Below are 20,092 nucleotides of genomic sequence, written 5' to 3'. Positions count from 1 at the left end.
GTGTTACAGTGTCACTGATATAACACAGAGTCACTGGTGTTACGCAGTGTCACTGATATTACGCAGTGTCACTGATATTATGTAGTGTCACTAATATTACGCAGCATCACTGGTGTTACGCAGTGTTACTGGTGTTACAGTGTCACTGATATAACACAGAGTCACTGGTGTTACGCAGTGTCACTGATATTACGCAGTGTCACTGATATTATGTAGTGTCACTAATATTACGCAGCATCACTGGTGTAACTCAGTGTCACTGTTGTTATGCAGTGTCACTAATATTATGCAGCATCACTGTTGTTATGCAGTGTCACTGGTGTTACTCAGTGTCATTGGTGCTACACAGTGTCACTGATATTCCGTAGTGTCACTGTTGTTACGCAGTGTCACTGGTGTTAAAGTGTCACCGATGTTACAGTTGAGGTTTTTTTTTATGACCTGAAAGGAGGATCAGTAAAAAAGGTTAATTGAATCTGATTTTATAATTTCACTAAACAAACAAGACTCATCAAGTATCATAAAGATGCCCTATAGCACTTTAATGCAGTATTTTCATTATAGGCTTTAGCTTTTTAACCAAATAATGATGACAATTGATTAAGTGTATTCATGTAATATACACACACACTCATATATATATATATATATATATATATATATATATATATATATATATATATATATATATATATAAGAACATTACATTGTTCAGTGTATGGAAAGTATTTTTTCAATTAAACAATTCATAATGCATTAGGCTACACATTATTCACTAAAGGCATTTTAATGGAATATCACAAGAAATGTAGTTTTAAGAATGGATTACTGTAAAAATAGGCTTTCCTGGATAAGACATCCACATCTGTAGGCTATTTGAGGTCTGTTGTGAAGTTCCCAGCTGTGCCAATACTGAGCCTGTAGCACCACCTGCTGACTACTATGCACATACCATGCACCTGGATAACGCTCTTAATGCAACAATATTTGAAATAATGCTCTATGAGACCTGAAAGGAGAATCAGTAACACAAAAAAAGGTTCCTTGAATCTGATTTGATCATTTTAATAAACTAATGATACACAATTATCATAAAGATGCCCTTTAATGCTGTATTTAATTATAGGCTATAAAATGCCTTACATGTGAGTTTAAAATGATCAGAACGGTAATAATAATATTTTACACTTTTCAGACTAAATACATTGAACTAAAAGGTCTCGGTGATCAAAATCAGTGTGATAACAACTGACCCCGTCCTGTGGAGGCTGTAACCTGGCTCTCTTTCTGTTTCTGTTGTTTACATGCATCAAAAACATGCCACACTCCTAATGGGGTTCCTTAATAAGCATTTGGATGGTTCAGTGGTTCTTTGCCTGGTTTCTTCCCATTGTTGGAAAATCTTGTAGATGTTCTTTCTACAACTTAATAACCTAACAAAATAACATAATGGTTGTGTATAGCTCCAAAAAGGATAGATATAAGCCAAAGAACCCCTGTCTAGTACTATTTAGAACCCCTGTCTGCTTAGAGTGCATTTTACAGCCACCTTGAGAGTAAATGTGCCTAAATCCGCCCATGTGATGGTGCAGAAAGAGTGACTCTTGAGTCTGATTGCTGTGAACATTTGCAGATGATGTAGGCCTAGGCATATGTACATGCAAAGATGGCCATAAGCATGTTCAAACTGAACCTGTTTAATTACACAAATCGCCTAGCTTCCAATTTCCCCCAGCGCCAGTCTGCATTCGCTCCTCCCTGTCCGTGTTTGGAGAAGGGTTATAAGTCCAGGTACAGGGCGGGGTTTGTGTAATAAGTTATGGAGGAAGCAGCAGCCTGAGGGCAGAGCCTCATTATAATGAAGCTGTAGAGTGTCCAGGCTGATGTGAACAGAGATGAGTCTCCTGACTGGGCATGAATCTCCTGAAGGAGAGATGTCTAATGGAAAAGACTGCCAGAGGTAAGTGAAATTAATCATTCCAGATCATTTATCATTAATGTCCTCTTCATGGGCTTCATCAGAACAAAGTCCTGAGAACTACGATGTCATGTCACCTGTGTGTCAGGTGATTTGTGTTTACGAGCAAGAGGCCATTGCTTGCTTGCTGTCGATTTTAATTACAGCCTTTTTCCCTTTTCATTGTCCTTTTTAATCTTAGGCCTTACTGTGTTCTGTTTTAATAGGGGATTAAGTGATTAACGCTGTGAGGTTTAGTAAGGTCAGTTTAGAAAAGAATGGAAAGGAACAAACACTTTCTGTAAAAAAAAGCTGAAGATGGATAGAGGATGGATTCTACAGCAGAATAAAATCTACAATGGACTTCCTCAGGAAGCATAGGCTGAAGGTTTTGCCATGGTCCTCACAGTCCTCATATGGCTTGAATATGATTGATCATCAGTGGACTGACCTCAAAAGAGCAGTGCACGCAGGACGGGTCAAGAACCTCACGGAACTAGAAGCATTTAGACAGGAAAAACTGGTAAACATCCGGCAAATTAGAAATGAAGGACTCTTTAGATACTTTTTATTACAATTACATATTTATATACATAATACTATACATAATTATATTTACATTTATGGCATTTAGCAGACGCTCTTATCCAAGGTTACTCGTATTACAGAGGTGGGCCAATGTAGTGTTAGGAGTCTTGCCCAGGGACTCTTATTGGTGTAGCGCAGCAACATCACCCAGACCGGGAATCGAACCCTGGTCTCCCACATGGTGTTGCTGTAACACAATGGTAGGTGGTGGTGTTATCTGTTGCGCCACACCAACCACTAAATACAATTCTTATTGTTTTTGTTATTTTGAAACTGTAAAAAAAAAGTAAAAAGTTATCTTGCTTACAATATTAGAGAAATGCCATTCGGAAATCAGAAATTCTAACCAGGGGTGCCCATATTTTTGCATACAGCTAAATGCCATTTAACACTCACCTTGTTGTTCCCTTTTTAACTTCTGTTTTCCCAGTTTCAGGGTTTTTTGTGAGCAAATACTGCAGTTGTAATCAACAATTATATGCCAACACTTTCAATTCATCAATTCAAATGTTTGTCTTCTCCCACAAAGTAAAGTAGACCAGTATGGATTTGAACGTTCTGAAGATTTCAACCATGAATCCTATGAGGAGATGATGTCTGAGTATTTAAGCGTGCTCACCAAAAGATCAGTAAAGTGGTCCAAACTCTTAAAAGAGAAAACCAAGGTGGATAAGAATCTGAAAGGTGAGCGAGAGACATCCTCCCCAAACACACAAACACACATAGAACTCTCACTTATTATCATGTACACACACACACACACTACTTCTTATCAGTGAGACCTTATGTGTGTGTGTTTGTGGTTGGCAGTGAAGCGCTACGTGAGAAAAGGAGTACCTAATGAACACCGGGCCCTGATCTGGATGGCAGCCAGTGGAGCTCAGCAACATCTGCAGATGAACCATGGCTACTACCACTCTCTTCTGAAGGCTCCCCCTGACCAAAAGCTGGAGGAGAGCATACGCACTGGTCAGTCTCGTCTTCTGAGTCACGACTTCTTGGTGTTGTACGCAGAGGCGTCTTACGGGAGGGGGTGTGGGGATTAGGATAATTTTAAGGGCCTGTGACTGACAGGGGCCCTATAAATGTATTCATTGAGTGTTTTGGAAGAATTGTCAATTGAGTTGTGGGGCCCAATGTAATATTCTTTCATGGGCCTCAAAATCCCTGGTTGTAAGCCTGCCTTATGCTCAAACTGAACTTCCTGAACTGACCTATTTACATCTCAGGTGTATCCATGTCTTATACATTCAGTAGCCCAATGGATTGAATGTCTTGCAGGCTCCAGGGACCCTGCAGGACCAAGTTAGGCAAACTGTAGCCATATGTTTGTTTGATGGAAGTGCTGTCCAGTACTCCACTTTTATAACTACACTGAGCTCACTAACTTCTAGGCCTCATTCAGTAGAACCATGTTTCTTTTGGCTTGTATCAGAGATTGGCCCATGGCAATGTCAGGGACCCCTTGGGATCCCCAGATCCCACTTAGAACCATGGCACTAGATCTTTGACAGACCTTTATTATTGGTCAGTGGCTTATGGGTCCTAGTCATAGATTCTAGTGCGTCAAACTGCTTTTATTATTTATTAACTCTTAGGTGCAAAACATAGAATAATGGGTCTTCATGGTCCCCCCTCCATTTGACTTTGGTGTCCACTTTGCGCTGTGGCTGCGATGCTTATGTTGTCCGAAATCTTTTTGTGAGGCATAGGTCCAGTGCTAAACTAACGAAGCACCTAGCATGCTATTGCCATTGACATTTTTTGGGATAAGGGTGATAAAGTTGAACACTAATCACTATGGGATGTTTGCGGACAGTGGTGAATTCATGTTAATTTTGACCAGAGCTGACCAAAGTTGGCCTGTGAGGACGTTTCATTTTTCATCTGCCAGAGAGCTACCCCAAACCCTACCGTGTCACCCAGTGAGAGAACTTACATAGGATGTAATACCTAAAGAATCTAAAAAGGACCTACAAACATGACAAAATCAAGCCATTCCAGTATGACTTACATCTTGCTCTTTCCATATCTTGATGCTGTGGGCATTTTCCCTCCAGGAATCTATCTAAAGTTGAACTCATTAGGAATCAGAATTGATCTAAAGGTTTGATATCCTGTCTCAGACCTGCACAGAACCTTCCCAGACAACATCCACTTTCGAGACTCCTCCCAGCTGTGTTTGCAGACGGCTCTGTATAATGTGCTCCTGGCGTACGGACAGCACAACAAGGATGTCGGTTACTGTCAGGTACGCCGCTGGTTTCACATCAGACTTTTCACTCCCAGATAGACACTGCATGTTTCTTTCTTTAAAACACCCACAGTTCAGAATCCATTTACCTTCATTTAATCTGTGTTTTGCTATAGAGCGTCTACTCAGTGTGTATTCAGTAAACCTACTTAAGGCTTTTGGTGTTATTTGTTCAGTCAGTACTTTGGCTCAACCTGTTCCACCGCAAATCCGCTGAACAGTTCACTCCTAAAAGGCCAAGTTAACCTTTATACCTTGTTTCCTTTTTTTAAGGGAATGAACTTCATTGCAGGATACCTTCTTATCATTACCAAAGATGAAGAGAAGTCCTTCTGGTTGATGGATGCCTTGGTGGGCAGAATCCTACCTGGTCAGTGTCTATTTTCTTCATTTACGCTGAAAGTTAAGGACAAGTGTAGCAGCTGCTTCTGCTGTTTTCTCTGGGTCAATAGTGTATGTGCAGCAGATTGTACATATAAATAACTTCATATGCTCACTTGTATCGCAAGAAATATCATGTAAATTTCTTTAAATATCATGATATAATATTTTTACCATATCACCCAGCCCAAATTAGGGCTGCACAATATATCGTTTCAGCATCAACATCAGCAAGTAACAGTATTACAAAAACAAATTACAAATGAAATCAACCGTCTGCTGTTTGATACTGTTTGAAGGAGAATCTGTTCTCGTTCTCGTTTTCCATGACAGATCTAGCAGATTATATCTGCGCAATTTGATTTATTCCACTCCAACCTTGAGTACACAGAGTGCATTATTAATAGCATTACACGGTTGTAATGAACCAAGCGCTCACGGATGTAAAACGTTATAAATACTTTAATACAAGGAGCCAGAGTGGAACTGATTGTGTAGGAGATTAAACAAAGCACAGTAAGTACAAGTCAGAAACCAGAAAACAATCCAAGATCAAAACCAGAGAGACAATCAACCAGACAACCAAATCCAATCCAATCCAAAGGGCAAAATCAGAAATCAGAAAACAAACAAAGCAGGGATTGGTACACTATAAGGCAGACGACAAGAATAACGCTCAGTATGCAACAGTAGTTTGGCAATACTTTGCAAGTTACAACTGACAAATAGGCATTCATACAAAGCATGGTGATTGTGAACAGGTGTGTGTGATCAGTATTCCGGTGAGTTCGAATGGGAGGATGTGATGAGATGGGGAATTGTGGGAACTGGAGTTGAGCTGTAGTTTAGGGAGAACGTGGCAGCATGACAATGTTGAATCATTGACCTCTTGTGATCTCTTCTGAAATCTGGTAAAAAATTCCTGTATTTTTTAAAATCACAATAAATATCACCGGAAAAAATACAAAGCAATGTGTCAAGTGGCTTGCTGAGGCGGGAAACAGAAGTTCATGTACTTGCAGGTAATTTTATTTACCGACACAAGTAAACAAGGCACGACAGGATGCAAAGAAACAAGAATGAGGGGGTAACTAGACACTGAAAAGCTTAACCCAAGAACATGAACCGAACAGGCAAGAACAGGCCAAAACTACAAACCGTCATCTGACATGAACACCTCACATGTGCAAAGACAGACAAAGGCAAGCTTGAAACACAGGGGTATAAATACAAGAACGGATGAGGGACACCTGAAGGAAACGAGCGGGCATGGCAAGAACGAGGTACAGGTGTGAACACTGAGGTGCAGGCGGGACTAGAACTGACGAGATGTGCTTAAAAGAACATGGGAAGCCAAGACAAGGGCAGGCTAGACAAACAACTGAGACAGGCATGGCAAGAGCTAGAACAGACATAGCCAAACTAAAACAGATTATTATTTTTCTAATATCGTGCAGGCATAGTTTGTATATTTAGTCAAAATGAACATAGATCACTAATACAGAAATGTAATGATCATATACACAACTGCTCAAACATTAATGTGAAACAAGGAGAAGTGAAAGTATAGAAATTGTATGATAATTTTGTTGCAGATGCATATCGTTGCTGTCACACAAATCTCCAAAACGGCAAAATTTTAAAAATAATTTTCAACTAAAGTCAAGATATAAATGACATGTTGGGTTATTTCCATTTATCTATTCATATGAAATTCTGACACAATGTCAGCTGTCTGAATTTTGTCAAAAAAAAGGAAGCTAAAAATACAAGGTTCCTGCCTGGCAGTGACGATATTGTTGCTCTGGGGAGGGGCCTTCATTAGCTTCTGTTACAGCTAACCTCTCTATGTGGAGGCTGTACTCTAACCTGGCTCGCTCTCACTGTGAGTTAGATGCTTCTAAGATGTAGACCGAAATAATACTGGAGTGAATTCTGCGACTTACTTAGTGACACAATGAAAAAAAGAGCATTTCTATTGTTCAGGGTGAATCTGTACAAGCTTCTGTCTCTGAATAGTCTTAATTCACATAGGATGCTGATAGGAGAAGATGGGCAAAGGCACGTAACACACACTGCATAAAAGTTGTTATTGCACATATTGTGTATACAAGCTATTAGATATAATAAGACAATGACTCTTATTAATAAGGTATCTGCAGGACATTTGGCACTGGACAGTTTCCAAGGCATTCAACAGTTGTTGAAGTCTCAGATCAGTAGAAGCTACAGCCATAGCCCTCAAAATGATAATGTACTGATGTAATGTACGCTTCACTATATGGACAAAAATATTGGGACACCTGCTCGTTCATTGTTTCTTCTGAATTAATGGGTATTAAAAAAAAGAGTTTATCCTGAGTAACTGTCTCTACTGTTCAGGAAAGGCTTACCAAACTAGAATTTAGAGCATTGCTGTGAGGATTCGATTGCATTCAGTGACAAGAACATTAGTGAGGTCAGGATGTTGGATGATCACCACCCCAATTCATCCCAAAAGTATTGGCTGGAGCAGCACCTTCATTCCTTCATACCCTGTAGGCCACGCCTGGCACCAATAGGTTCATGTTGATCTGCTCCAGAAAGTTCATTCTTTTGGCAATACTTCTCTCCAGGGCCGACACAAGCTGTGTGTGTGTGTGTTTGAACATCTGTAAAGCATCTGAATGCATTCATTAAAGGGGGTGTCCACAAACATTTGGACACATAGTGTAATTTCAGCAGGCTCAGTCTGGGATGTGTGTGAGGCTCTTTGCTATAAGGGCTGAAAGTAATTAGAGACATGATGCAAAATCTCTGTCAGGGAAACGAGGCACATGCTTTACATGTTGGTAAGCCAGCCATAGCTGACAGTGTAATCTTTACCATGTGAGGCAAAATCATGGAAGTCAGCTGGGGAAAGAAGTTTCATTAGTATTCAGATACTGCTTTTGACTTTGGTCTGTTGGTGAGGTAGGTGCAGTAACACGTTAGCAACAGCATTACACCGGGAAGAAGGGGCGCGCAAGAGCACTGGTGCCGCCGCTGGCACACTCTCAGACTTGGCATTTGCCTATACTGTCTGTGCCAAGAACCGCTGCTGTCCAAACATCTGCACATGCTCATTATATATATACATATCTCCACAAAACAAGAACAGTTTAGTGAAAACCCAAGACATGTCAACCGAGACATGTTTGATGTCCTACGTTTGCACTGGAGCTGCTAGGCTAATTTAGGAAACAAGTACATTCCATATACATTTACATTGAAGGCCTTTAGCAAGCGCTCTTCTCCAGCACGACTTACAAAAGTGCTTCACTGTTTACTCCAAAAAAAATACCCTTAGCTAGTTTGTATAGACTAGGATCCAAAAGTGTCGTTGGTGTGGCGCAACAGGTAACACCTCTACGTGCCAGTGAGCTACCACACCACGTGGAAGACTGGGGTTCGATAAGAGTCCTTGGGCAAGACTCCCAACACTTCATTGGCCCACCTCTGTAATATAAGTAACCTTGTAAGTCGCTCTGGATAAGAGAGTCAGCTAAATGCTTTAAATATAAATGTTGTTAGATGACATCCATTCAATCTAAAAAAAAAAACACACACACACAAACAAACCCACAAATGACCAGTACCTAAAGAAAGTTGTTCGGACACCTAGTGGAAGTTCGTTCCATCATTTTAGTGCCAGGTCTGAGAAAAAAGTCTGGACGCTTGTCTTCTGTGGATCTTAAAGGATGGCGGGTACTTGAAGTTCGTAGGCTCTTTGTACAGGTTGGCTTTTGACCATTGCCATCAAGTACAGAGAGGCTGGTCCATTCCTGGCTTAGTAGGCCAGCATCAGGGTTTTGAATTAGCTTAGCCACTAATTAGCATTCAATAAGTTACACAAACTCGCTTTTCTTATTTGATTTCAAATAACCAAATATTATTTAAAAAGACAAACATTAGGCTTCAGGCTAGCTGCTACTGTTCTTGGTGTACTTTATTTTAAAGGTAAAGGTGCACATATTTGTCACTGTACAGCGAAATGTGTCCTCTGCATTTAACCCATCTGGTAGTGAACACACACTCACACATGTTAGGGGCAGTGAGTACGTACACACACACACACACACACACACACACACACACACACACACACACACACACACACACACACACACACGGTGGGCAGCCAACTCCAGCACCTGGGGAGCAGAGAGGGTAATGGGCCTTGCTCAAGGGCCCAACAGTGGCAGCTTGCCGAGCCCAGGAATCGAACCCACAACCCTGTTATCAATATCCTGGTGCTCTAACCGCTGAGCCACCACTGCCCTGCAGTGCCCTGCTTTAGTTAACAACTCGACATGGTTTAAAGCAAGTGTGTGATGATCTAGTCATACATTTTGCACAGCGCTAATTGTTGGGGTACAAGTTTTCATGGCTTGTTAGCTACATTAGCCTCCTCATGTCTCCAGTGCAGAAATAAAGGAGCAAACCTCAGACACAAAGAACGTCTGGTCTAATAAATTAATAAATAGAGGTTCCAAAGAGGTCAACTCTGTGCCTTCTGTGATCCAGATTACTTCACTCATGCCATGCTGGGCTTGAAGACAGATCAGGAGGTGTTGGGAGAGCTGGTGAAAATGAAGGTGCCTGCAGTGTGGCAGGTCATGACTCGGCACAACGTGATGTGGACCTTGGTGGTTTCCCGGTGGTTTCTTTGCCTTTACATTGACGTCCTTCCCATGGAGGTGAGGAAAGGACTAAATATTACTGCTGTTTCATAATACAGAATTATGAGGCAAATATTAGTGAAATTATGTTACCTAAGGCAGTGGTTCTCAAACTGGTCCTCAGGTCTGGTCCCCTAGTCTGTTCCCTTATTTTCTACATCCCTGTTCTCAACACACCTAACCAGTATAACACTGAATACTTTGTAAAGTGTTACCGCTGATAATGTTTAAAATGAAGATCTGTAGACCATATGCTATTGTCTGTCAGACAGTGCTGCGAATATGGGACTGCCTCTTTTATGAGGGTTCGAAGATCCTGTTCCGTGTGGCCCTCACGCTGATTCATCACCATCAGAACCTCATCCAGCAGGCACAGAGTCTCCCTGATATCTGTGAGTGTTACAAAAAGATCACCCACGGAGAGTTTGTGGAAGACTGCCACACATTTATGCAGGTAACTTAACTTTGATAGCACATAGGGATGCACAGTGATCATAATTTTATTGGTATCAACATAAATAAAAAATAAACAAATAATAAAGATGTTTCAAATTAATATCTGATCATTTATTTTTTTTAAATGTAGGTATTTCTTGAATGCTAATGCAGGCAGATCGACATTTTATAAACGTTTACGTATCAACATATCATACACTGATCAGCCATAACATTAAAACCACTGATAGGTGAAGTGAAGAGCATTGTTCATCTGGTTACATTGGCACCTGGGACCAGGTGGGGCATATGTATGTCTCACGTGTACAGGGGTAGGACATACATATCAGGGATGCGGTATCATACATATCAGTGTTGTAAGCAGGACAAATGGCAAAGTGTAAAATTTTGATGACTGGGTCAGAGCATCTCCAAAACATCAGGCAGATCTTGTGAGGTTTTTTCTGGGATGCAGTGATCAGTACCCTTCAAAAGTGCTCCAAGAAAGGACAACCGGTGAACCGACATTTACGTTTATTGAGGTGATCCGTGAAGGCCCCACCTCACAATACACAGGACTAATCAAGGATCACCACAGGACACCTTCAGAAGTCTTGTGGAGTCCGTGTCTCATCGGATCAGAGCTGTTTTGGTGGCATGAAGGGGACATATAACACAATATTAGGCAGGTGGTTTTAATGTTACGGCTGATCCAAAAATATAAATGAAAAACATGAGCCCAGAATTCCCTTATTAGTGCATCCCTAACAGGAATATGCCTTTGGATTTGTTTTACTTGTGGAATTTGTCATTTATTCTGTGGTGTGTTTAATTAGTAGGGGAGGTGAATAACAGTCTGATTATTCTTCTCATCTCAGAAAATATTTTCAGAGCCTGGGAGCCTCTCCATGGCAACCATCACGAAACTCAGGGCAACGTGTCGAGATAGCATTCAAGCTCAGGAGTCTGCACACTAACCGAGACAATGAGCTAGCTGGTCATTCCATTTCCTTACTTTATTACGTTATAGGTAGAGATGTAGCAACATATTGAATTGTATTGAAATATTGTAGCAGTGGACTTTACTGTGACTCGTATGCTTGCCCGTGGTGTTACAAGCTTTTTTCCAAATATTGTACTTTTCTAAACTCTAAATGCTCTAATAAAATGAAAATGTAAAGTTAGAATTGTATTCATTGAATAATATGAATGTTGTGTATCATTCTGCCCCTAATTACGGTCCCATTTTGTCCTCAGTGACTACAGACGATAATTAATGCTGTGTTCGAGTGGTGTCAGAAACTGGGGATTACAGCTTGTACCACTTGTAAATTGCACTTGGGACAAGTGAAAGACGTATTTACGGAAGTGGGAAACTCAAGATTCTAGATGAGGCACAGTTTAAGATATACAAGATGTGTATTGTGACCTTTAACGTTTTCCATGTTTTTAAAATTCAGTTTTTAATAGATTTTTTACACTCCAATGCTAATATTTACTAATTTAGTCTGATATTTCGCTTTGTAAACGACTCAATGTCCTTGTTTTGTGATATCCTACAAATCCCCAGGCTTAGTGGGCAATCTTCCAACAAGCACCTGAAAGGAGTGAAGTAGCATTTGCTATTTAAAAATCTGATATATGACACAACCTTCCGATAAGCACTCAAACGCAGCATTGGACCAATGAATCTTCTAATTGAGAAAAAAAAAAAACATCTACATTAATGCAACCATTAGAGGGGTCAGAAATGCCATTACACCAATCCAACTCCACTCTTCCCTTTTATTTGTCATTACATTTAGAAATGGACACATTCTCTATTAAAACAATGAGAATTATTAGCGATGGATTGCAACACATCACTCTCATTCTCTATCCCAAAAGCCCCTCGCACCAAGGCCAAGGGACACAGCTAGCAGAGATAACACAGTAACACATCAGCAAAAGCAGATTAGAACACTCCATACACTCCATATATTCAGTGCGTCCTTTGTAACAGTAACTTCATTTACATTGTAACACCCCACTCTCTCTGTAAGTAGCGGTAAATGATACTTGTCCCTCCCAATGCATCAAAATCAGTCGACATATTGTTAGTGTATAACAAACCCTCATTTACCACAGTACAATATCCAAAGACCTCCTCATAGTCCTGTAACCATGTCTCTCCCTTTCCTTTTTCCTTAGTCTGCACATATCCATAACATGCTGGATGTCGGGGGGGCTGCTATGATGATTAACATTAAGAAGCAAAACTGTATGTACCATATGATGTGATCGTTATAAGATATTCATAAATATATTTCTTTGCAAACATCAGGTCATATCGTCATGACTAAATCGATTTCTCAAAAATCATAGTCAAGCTGACTCGCATGCCAAATTCACCTACATGTGTCACGAGTCACTAGTGGTGGGTAATATGATGATATTTGTATCCATAGTGTGATAAATAATGCCACAGTATGCTTTCCTGAACATATTGTGGATATGGTCAGTACATAAAGAACACAGACTAACTGCATGCCTCATTACAAAAAAAGCATAATTAGATAATCACTGAATAAAAATGACTGCAGTCCTTGCTGTTCCAGCTTTGCCAAAATATCATAATACATATCGTCTCTCATCAAATTGTCTTCCAGTGATTATGATTTTTTTTTTACTTTTGGCATAACGCCCACCCCTAACAAGTCACCTTGTCACCTTTTTTGTCACCTTTTATAATTTTTTGTTGTTTTTTTAACAGCATGCTTTGTATGCTTCTAAGAAGTTTGTTTTAGACACAACAATAGCAAGTTCAGAAAGAAAAGCCCCATTACTCATTTGATCTAGCATGAAACATCTTTAAGTGGAGGGCTTGGATGTCTGACCGGTTCTGGAGGGCTTCAGTCTAGTGGAAAAATGTCTCTTATCAGCTACACATAAACTCTCCTCGACCTGAGCACATTCCAACTGCTTCTCAATGGGCATACCATATGCAGTGATCACTTGGTAACAAAAAGAACACCAGGTTCTTAAACGAACAGCTACCATAATTCACCAAATCTGACTGACCAATTCCAGCAACGCTTCACCTACTCCACCATCCTGACTTCCAGCATAGATCATAAGGTTAGGAGCAAGAAAAGTGTTACATACTCCCTTTTAGATGTGCTGAAAAGAAGGAGAAAAAAAAACTATAGCAGCTATTTTTCCTAAATACTCCTCCTACACCCACAAGCATGTTCAGTTAGTCATCTGATCTGCTGAAGTCTTAATCATAGGCCAGTCACCCAAACCTAGGTTAAATCCAGCCTTTGACTAAAGTACACTTTGACTGGAAATTCTATGCAGACAGTCAGTTTTCAGTCAAGCTATGGTTTATCTGGGAGATGAAAGCTATACCTTGTACTGATGCTAAATGTCACCCACTTCAAAAAGTCTCAGTGGCACAGGATTAATATATTCGAACGCTAAAACTAAAAGTCCAGAAGACACAGGGCCACCTCAGGCAATAAAGGTAATGGTAAAGGCAGCGTAAGAGTAGCAGACAGCAGGGCAGGTGAAAATGGGCAGGTTTAGGTGTTGTGTGGTTGAGTCCATAAAGTGGTGGAGGTGGCGGTATTGGTGGTGGTAGCTGCACCTTCTGGCTCGGAAGGTCACATAAGCAGGTTCAAATGGTCTGGTAGCCAGCATGACTCCTCTGCCTGCCGATCAGGTAGGCCAAGAGCACCACGAGCACCAAGCCAGCCAGGGCGGCGCCCACAATGATGGGTATCAGCATGTTATCTTCATCCAGTGCGCACTCCTCAGCTGAGTAAGAAATTAAAAATGAGAGGTCAAGCAAATGCCACCTTCTAAAAAGAGTTTCGATAAAGGTTCTACAGTAAAGGCCCTCACACCACACACACAACTATTTGAATGACAAGTTTGCCTAGTAAAACCACACATAGATGGTTCTTTACAGAACTTCATAACAATTAAAAAAATATTAATGCATATTGCCCAAAAAAGTGCTTTACTACATTTACAAATCAAAGAACCCATTTTCAGAAGTGTATAGGAAACTATTTTTGCTTATTGACTTGATTGCATTAAAGCCCCTGGGAACACATTTTGATATATTGTTTTTTTTTGTTTATGTGGGTGTTTTGTTTTGTTTTTTTTAATTAAAGAAAATAATAATAATAATAAAACTTGCTCTTATCTCACAGAATGGTCTGGATTCGGTTTTACTAACAGCCTTCATAATAAAATGTATATATGCTACCATGACATATTTATGTTACCATTCGTTGGGACCACCCATCCGTCACGGCATCCAGCCTCAAAATTCTGTAGTTAAGTGAAGAGGCAACGAGGAGCCGAATGTGAGGGAGGAGTGTGCATGCGGGGCAGTTTTAGCTTGCCAGGTTTACCTTTAGCTTTAGCTCTTCAGGTCTCTTAGACTCGAAGAGAGTCCAGAGCTATGTTAGCCTTGTAATTGGTCAGGTGTATGCTGACGTAAACTTGACCTACTTTTAGGACCACCCATTCCATAACCAGAGGAGAGCAATACCCGTGAAATACAGTGGACATTTATTAGTCTTTCGGAAGATGCTGATAAGACATACTTTGTACATTTACACTGGGGGCCTTACTAAGTTAGACTTACTTAGTTAGATTGAAAAGTCAGATTCAGGTTCTCAGGGGTTTTAAACCTTAATGCCTTAATAGGTGATAAATGTTGGCATGCAACTTCAAAACAATGCAACAGCCTGTTCTAAACAAAAACAAGGTTACCATTTTGAAGAGGTTTAAAGATTGTTAATGTGTCACAAAACAAACAAAGAAAAATCAGGAAACATAAGGCTACCTGCTCCAAACTGATTTCCAGTGACATTGAATGGCTGCACCTGCAGCTGGAAGGTATTGAGGGAGAAATTCTGCCCAACCTTCATGGTCTGTTCGTCACGACACATGTAAGAGTACCCCAAAGTTCCTTGCAGGTAGTCCAGACTAGTGTTACTGACGGAAAGGGGCTCTAAATAGAAACAAGAGATAGTTTAGTTCAGGGCATTTAAACTGGCTACGATTTAACAACAGTCAGCTAATTAAGAAGAGTAATAACTTACGAGCCATGTCTGTCAAGTTGGCAGACAGCTCCAGTCCACTGAGGTGATACTTGTTAGATGTAGAATTCTGAAAGGGAACCATATAAAAGGTGAGCAGCAGGAAAGGCAAGTTTTGGGACAATCTCTGAATACTAATTTTATCTTTATTAATTATTAGTTTCCATGGTAAAATTGTTGTTTATTCATTTATATCTATTAAAAAATGAAAACAACCAGCACCATATTTATTAACTTTTAAGTTGATTTAGAAAATTTCAGCATATCTGCATTCTCTCTCACACTTTGGTAACAAGAGACAACAATTTAGATTCATAAAACACAGATTAAACAAGGACCATTGTTGTGTTTAACAGCTGCATGAAAATGGCACTTTTCCCTCATTTACATAGACATTATTAGAGAGACATAAACAACACAGTCACAGAAAGATAATGAGACTGAACGACAAAAATGAATGACAGAATCTGACAGTATATTTTGCAGTAAAAAGCTCATGAAGAATTCATCCTATTCCTCTTCTTTCCTTTTATAAACATGTTTGGTAGCACAACTGCCATTCAGATCACCTCGACTTTCTTGAGCACATGAGTACAGAATGGCTTTGGATGAGACTCAGCAAGTCAGACAGAAAACAGACACAGATTGGAGAAAGATAATTCTGCTGCTCTGTTAGAATTCAAAATAATTAAAGTCATTAAATCCAAGCAGTTTGTGTAAAGCACTAAAACTCTCTTAATATCTGGTATCTATGTTTTCACTTTCACTCTTGCTATCACTTCTGACAGTAGCTGAAAGCAAGAGTTACTTTTGATTGTGATTTGATTGTGGTGTCTCTCTTGATATTGCTGGTTAATCCCATATTAAATAATTATTTACAAAAACAGTACACTCCTAAAAATAAAGGTGCTTCATATGATTGTTTGAGCAATTTGAGCCACTTTAAGTTCCATGAAGAGCCATGTTTGTAATAGAGATCTTAATAGATAACTTTTTTAAAGTCTTTATGGTTCTTCATGGGATCAGAAGTGCATCAGATGTGTCTCAAAGATTCATTTGTCCTTTAACAATTCTCAGGCATGAGATCACCTGCTAGCTGCACTGATTTAAAACATGGACACAATTGGAAAGATCGACAATGATCAAATTACCACTGCACTGATCTAATATGTACTTGATGTGTGTGTGTTGGAGGACTAATTTTACTACCTCTTTCAAAAATAGCCTAACGAGATACAGAAAGAATGACATCATTTGTGGCCAAGAGAGACAGAGAAGAACGAACAAGTGCTGCGGCACTAATATGACAAGAATGACAGGACATGGTTGTGATACAGGGGAACTTAGCTGACCAAAGAGAAGATGAAAGTCAGGTTAGTGTTGTCTTCTGTGAGTTTGAGGGTTGCACTATCTGACTCGCAGGATCCAGACTGCTTGGTCAGGTTTGGATGCAGGTTTATGATCTCTTGAACAGGCTGCATAAAGAACAACAACAACAACAAAAAAGATTACATTAAACTTACTGCCGGACACGAAGCAGGTAGACAGCTCCTGTTCCACCATCAAGAGACACAGATGATCTTTAAAAAAAAAAACGAAAACCCAAAAACCAAAACAACTTATGCTCTTTTATTATCAAGCATCAGGAAGGTCGAGTTTATATTGCATCACAGGCTGACTGTACATGTTTATGTGGGTACAAGACACAAAACAACATCTCAAAACTGTAAAGCTGGGAAATTTAAGCTAACTGTGCTTTTCATGACCCATTTGGGCTCAACCATAAGTTGCTGTAAGGCCATAGACAAAGAAAGACAGTGTGACGATACCTTGCCCTGTGCGCGAGACATGTAGGTAATGTTGAGCTGCAGTCCCATGTTTGCCATCAGGCAGGCAGTGCCATTGTTGGTAACATTGTATTCCCCTCGCTGGGGGTTGCTGGGAGGTGAGGGGGGAGGTGGAGCAGAAGTAGTGGCCCCATCACTGGACAAGCTCGGATGTAGAGTTACAGCTGTAATGACATCATTATTAGCACAGACGTCATGTCACCATTTTATTGCCATCAAGGGGTCTAGCTTTAGGCAATACCTATAAAAAAAATAAACATTTATAGTTTTTGATAATTCCCTATAGATTATCTTGTGAAACTCAGATTACATAAATTCAGAATTAGGTTTTAATGGGAAATCTGCAAAACTCGTGGCTCAGTACGTTATTGTAAAGAGACGTACTGATTTCTTTGGGGTGGTGAAAGGAACCAGAGGCCATGACGTCTACAGCCCTAGAGCCACAGTATATACACCATACAAAATGGCCAAGAAACCCACAGTTTTTACACGTAATGATAAAAATAGTGGTAAAAAAAGGTAATAGTGGTAAATCTGAAAAAACAAACAGGTGTTCAGAGGCTATTTTGCCTCACAATGCCCTGCATGCATGTTAAAATAATTTATAAATGTTTTTTTATTTATTTAATGAATGCTTATTTATTGATTTATTTCTAAGTATATCTTCTGTAATCATTTAGGGTGATGTAGCTTTTAAAAGCAGTGAAGTCTTCAGGCGTCTAGCTCCTATCACCACCCCTGTAAAGAGTTGTGACTCGGCAGGTTTCTCTCGAAGGGCACATTTTACAACAGACCACTGAAATGACTTTGTTACCTGTTTATTTCGGTTTCTGGGTTGAAGTTAGACCTTAGATTTGATATAATTGTAAGCTTTGAATGTCAAAAAAAAGCAAAAGACACGGTGTACACCTACAAATCTTACACAGGGAAAAACATCAATGAAAAGGGAAAGGTAGGCAGCACTAGGTAGGTAAACTCTAAGAATAATGAAAGACCTTCTTGGCAAAGCTCTTCACCACATGACAGACCCAGATCCCAGATCTTGCAACAGCTAGCTAATTAATCTGGCAAATGATCTTTAAAATAACAACATGACTATTCTAATCCTGGCTTACGGTATTCAGTAGCCAGCCTGTGTGGCCAGTCCAACACTGTTATATAAGGGGAACACCTCTGAAGTAACGGGACGGATAGTGGGAACTTCACCAGCAGCTAGCTAACGTTAGAAGGCTTGAAGGACTTCACATTAGCAAGATATCTAGAGATAGCTACCTTTACTGTGACTGACTTACCCAACACCAGCAGGACGGTTAGAGCAGCGGGCAGAGGTTGTTTTGGGCGGTGAGAGATCATGTTTCGAGTCGAGTGGAGTGGATAACGAGCCAGCAGAGCCTGGACCTCAGCACAGAGGGCCCTGGATGAAGGAAAGCACACACACACACACACACACACAGCTGTATGCAACGAGCTCCCGACCGCGGTTGCTGCTACAGTAGCTACTGAGACCAGCTCCAGTGCTGCTGCTGCTGCTGCTGCTGGTGGTGCTGCTGCTGGTAGTGGTGGTTCCTCCTCCTCTTCTTCTTCTTCTGGAGTATTTTCTGTGTGCTGTTACAGCCGGGCGAAATCCAGCTCACATAAATACGCTGCTGTGGTTTGTTTTGCTTTCATGGCCGGAGACGGACTCCCCGAAACGCACCAGGAAGACACAGTCGGTCATGTGAGTGAGGGGAGGCCCACCCTGAGCATGCGCAGTGCAGCTCAGCGGCTAGATAGGATCCCAAGCGGCTGGAGAGGCGCAGCCACGTTGGGTCACAGAGTTTACTGTAAACATGGAGAATGGCCTTTGTGGTCATGTGTGTCATTTGTGAATTAAAAAAAAAAGTGTTGTACCGTCTGCTGAATAAAGCGGCGGTCTGAAAAACACACCTTTTAATCCTGATCCTGACCATATGTGTAGATATAGTGTAAACAGAGCATCAGATCATATCACTCTGCTGGAAGCTTGTTTTGTACATGTTAAAGTGCATTACTGGCTTTTTGTCCACTATACACTAAATATCACACCTTACCACAACATACAAACACAAAGTAATGTATGTTTGTATTGACTGTCCCTTCAGAACGTGTCCTGATATGTCCTAAAGCCACATTTAGGCTCATGTAGCCATAGTCCGGCCTAAAGCCACATTTAGGCGTGAAGCCATATCGAGGCCTAAAGCTCACTGCATTCAGATGTAAAGCCACATTCCCCGTGTTTCAGCAGCAGGCCTCACGTGAGTGAGAACAAAGCATGGAGGTACAAAAGCCTCGGTCAGATGACATGAACAGTTCACAGGAAGGCTCCATAATCTGAGGAGGATCTTCACAGATATGTGCCACCTAACCTTTTACCCTGTTCAATGAGTCCTCACTCCGGCCAGCCTTCAGGGGTGCCAGTGTATGTGATGAACTGAACAGAAGGTAAAGATATAAAATCAGCTGCAGTCCAGTAACATCAAGGACGGAAACAAACGAATAAATGAAAACATTTCAAAGCATGAATTATTTTATAACATATGGTAACAAATATATATAATAAATAGGAAAATGCAGTTATGTATTCCCACCACAGGGTGGTGTGTTTTACTTTAATGGCTCACAGTGACATTGTCTTGCAGAGTTATCTCTGTTGTCTTTTTAGTAAAAAAAAAAAAAAAAAAAAATATATATATATATATATATATATATATATATATATATATATATATATATATATATATATATATATATATATAGCCAAACAGCATATACAGCATATAAGGGCTAAACAGCACATACAGCATATAGCTCAATGA

The 20,092-nt window shown here is 40.3% G+C and overlaps 2 protein-coding genes across 2 annotated transcripts; one reads left to right on the top strand and one right to left on the bottom strand.

The window, feature by feature from the left end:
* Positions 1-1,895: 1,895 nt before the first annotated feature.
* Positions 1,896-11,292, top strand: grtp1b (growth hormone regulated TBC protein 1b). Its single transcript, XM_072685208.1, has 8 exons — positions 1,896-1,960; positions 3,075-3,229; positions 3,356-3,514; positions 4,672-4,796; positions 5,073-5,169; positions 9,726-9,898; positions 10,149-10,334; positions 11,194-11,292. Exons 1-8 carry the CDS (start codon positions 1,896-1,898, stop codon positions 11,290-11,292), a joined length of 1,059 nt encoding a protein of 352 aa, XP_072541309.1.
* A 788-nt stretch (positions 11,293-12,080) lies between these two features.
* Positions 12,081-18,997, bottom strand: lamp1b (lysosomal associated membrane protein 1b). Its single transcript, XM_072686264.1, has 6 exons — positions 18,551-18,997; positions 17,241-17,422; positions 16,764-16,886; positions 15,415-15,481; positions 15,156-15,323; positions 12,081-14,113 (listed from the first exon to the last, which is right to left on the bottom strand). Exons 1-6 carry the CDS (start codon positions 18,609-18,611, stop codon positions 13,974-13,976), a joined length of 741 nt encoding a protein of 246 aa, XP_072542365.1. The 5' UTR covers positions 18,612-18,997; the 3' UTR covers positions 12,081-13,973.
* Positions 18,998-20,092: the final 1,095 nt, after the last annotated feature.

This window comes from Salminus brasiliensis, chromosome 8 (assembly GCF_030463535.1).
Source record: "Salminus brasiliensis chromosome 8, fSalBra1.hap2, whole genome shotgun sequence".
Lineage (NCBI taxonomy): Eukaryota > Metazoa > Chordata > Actinopteri > Characiformes > Bryconidae > Salminus > Salminus brasiliensis.
The sequence above is the reverse complement of the archived record's forward strand: the minus strand, read 5'-3'. Positions and strand labels throughout refer to the sequence as shown.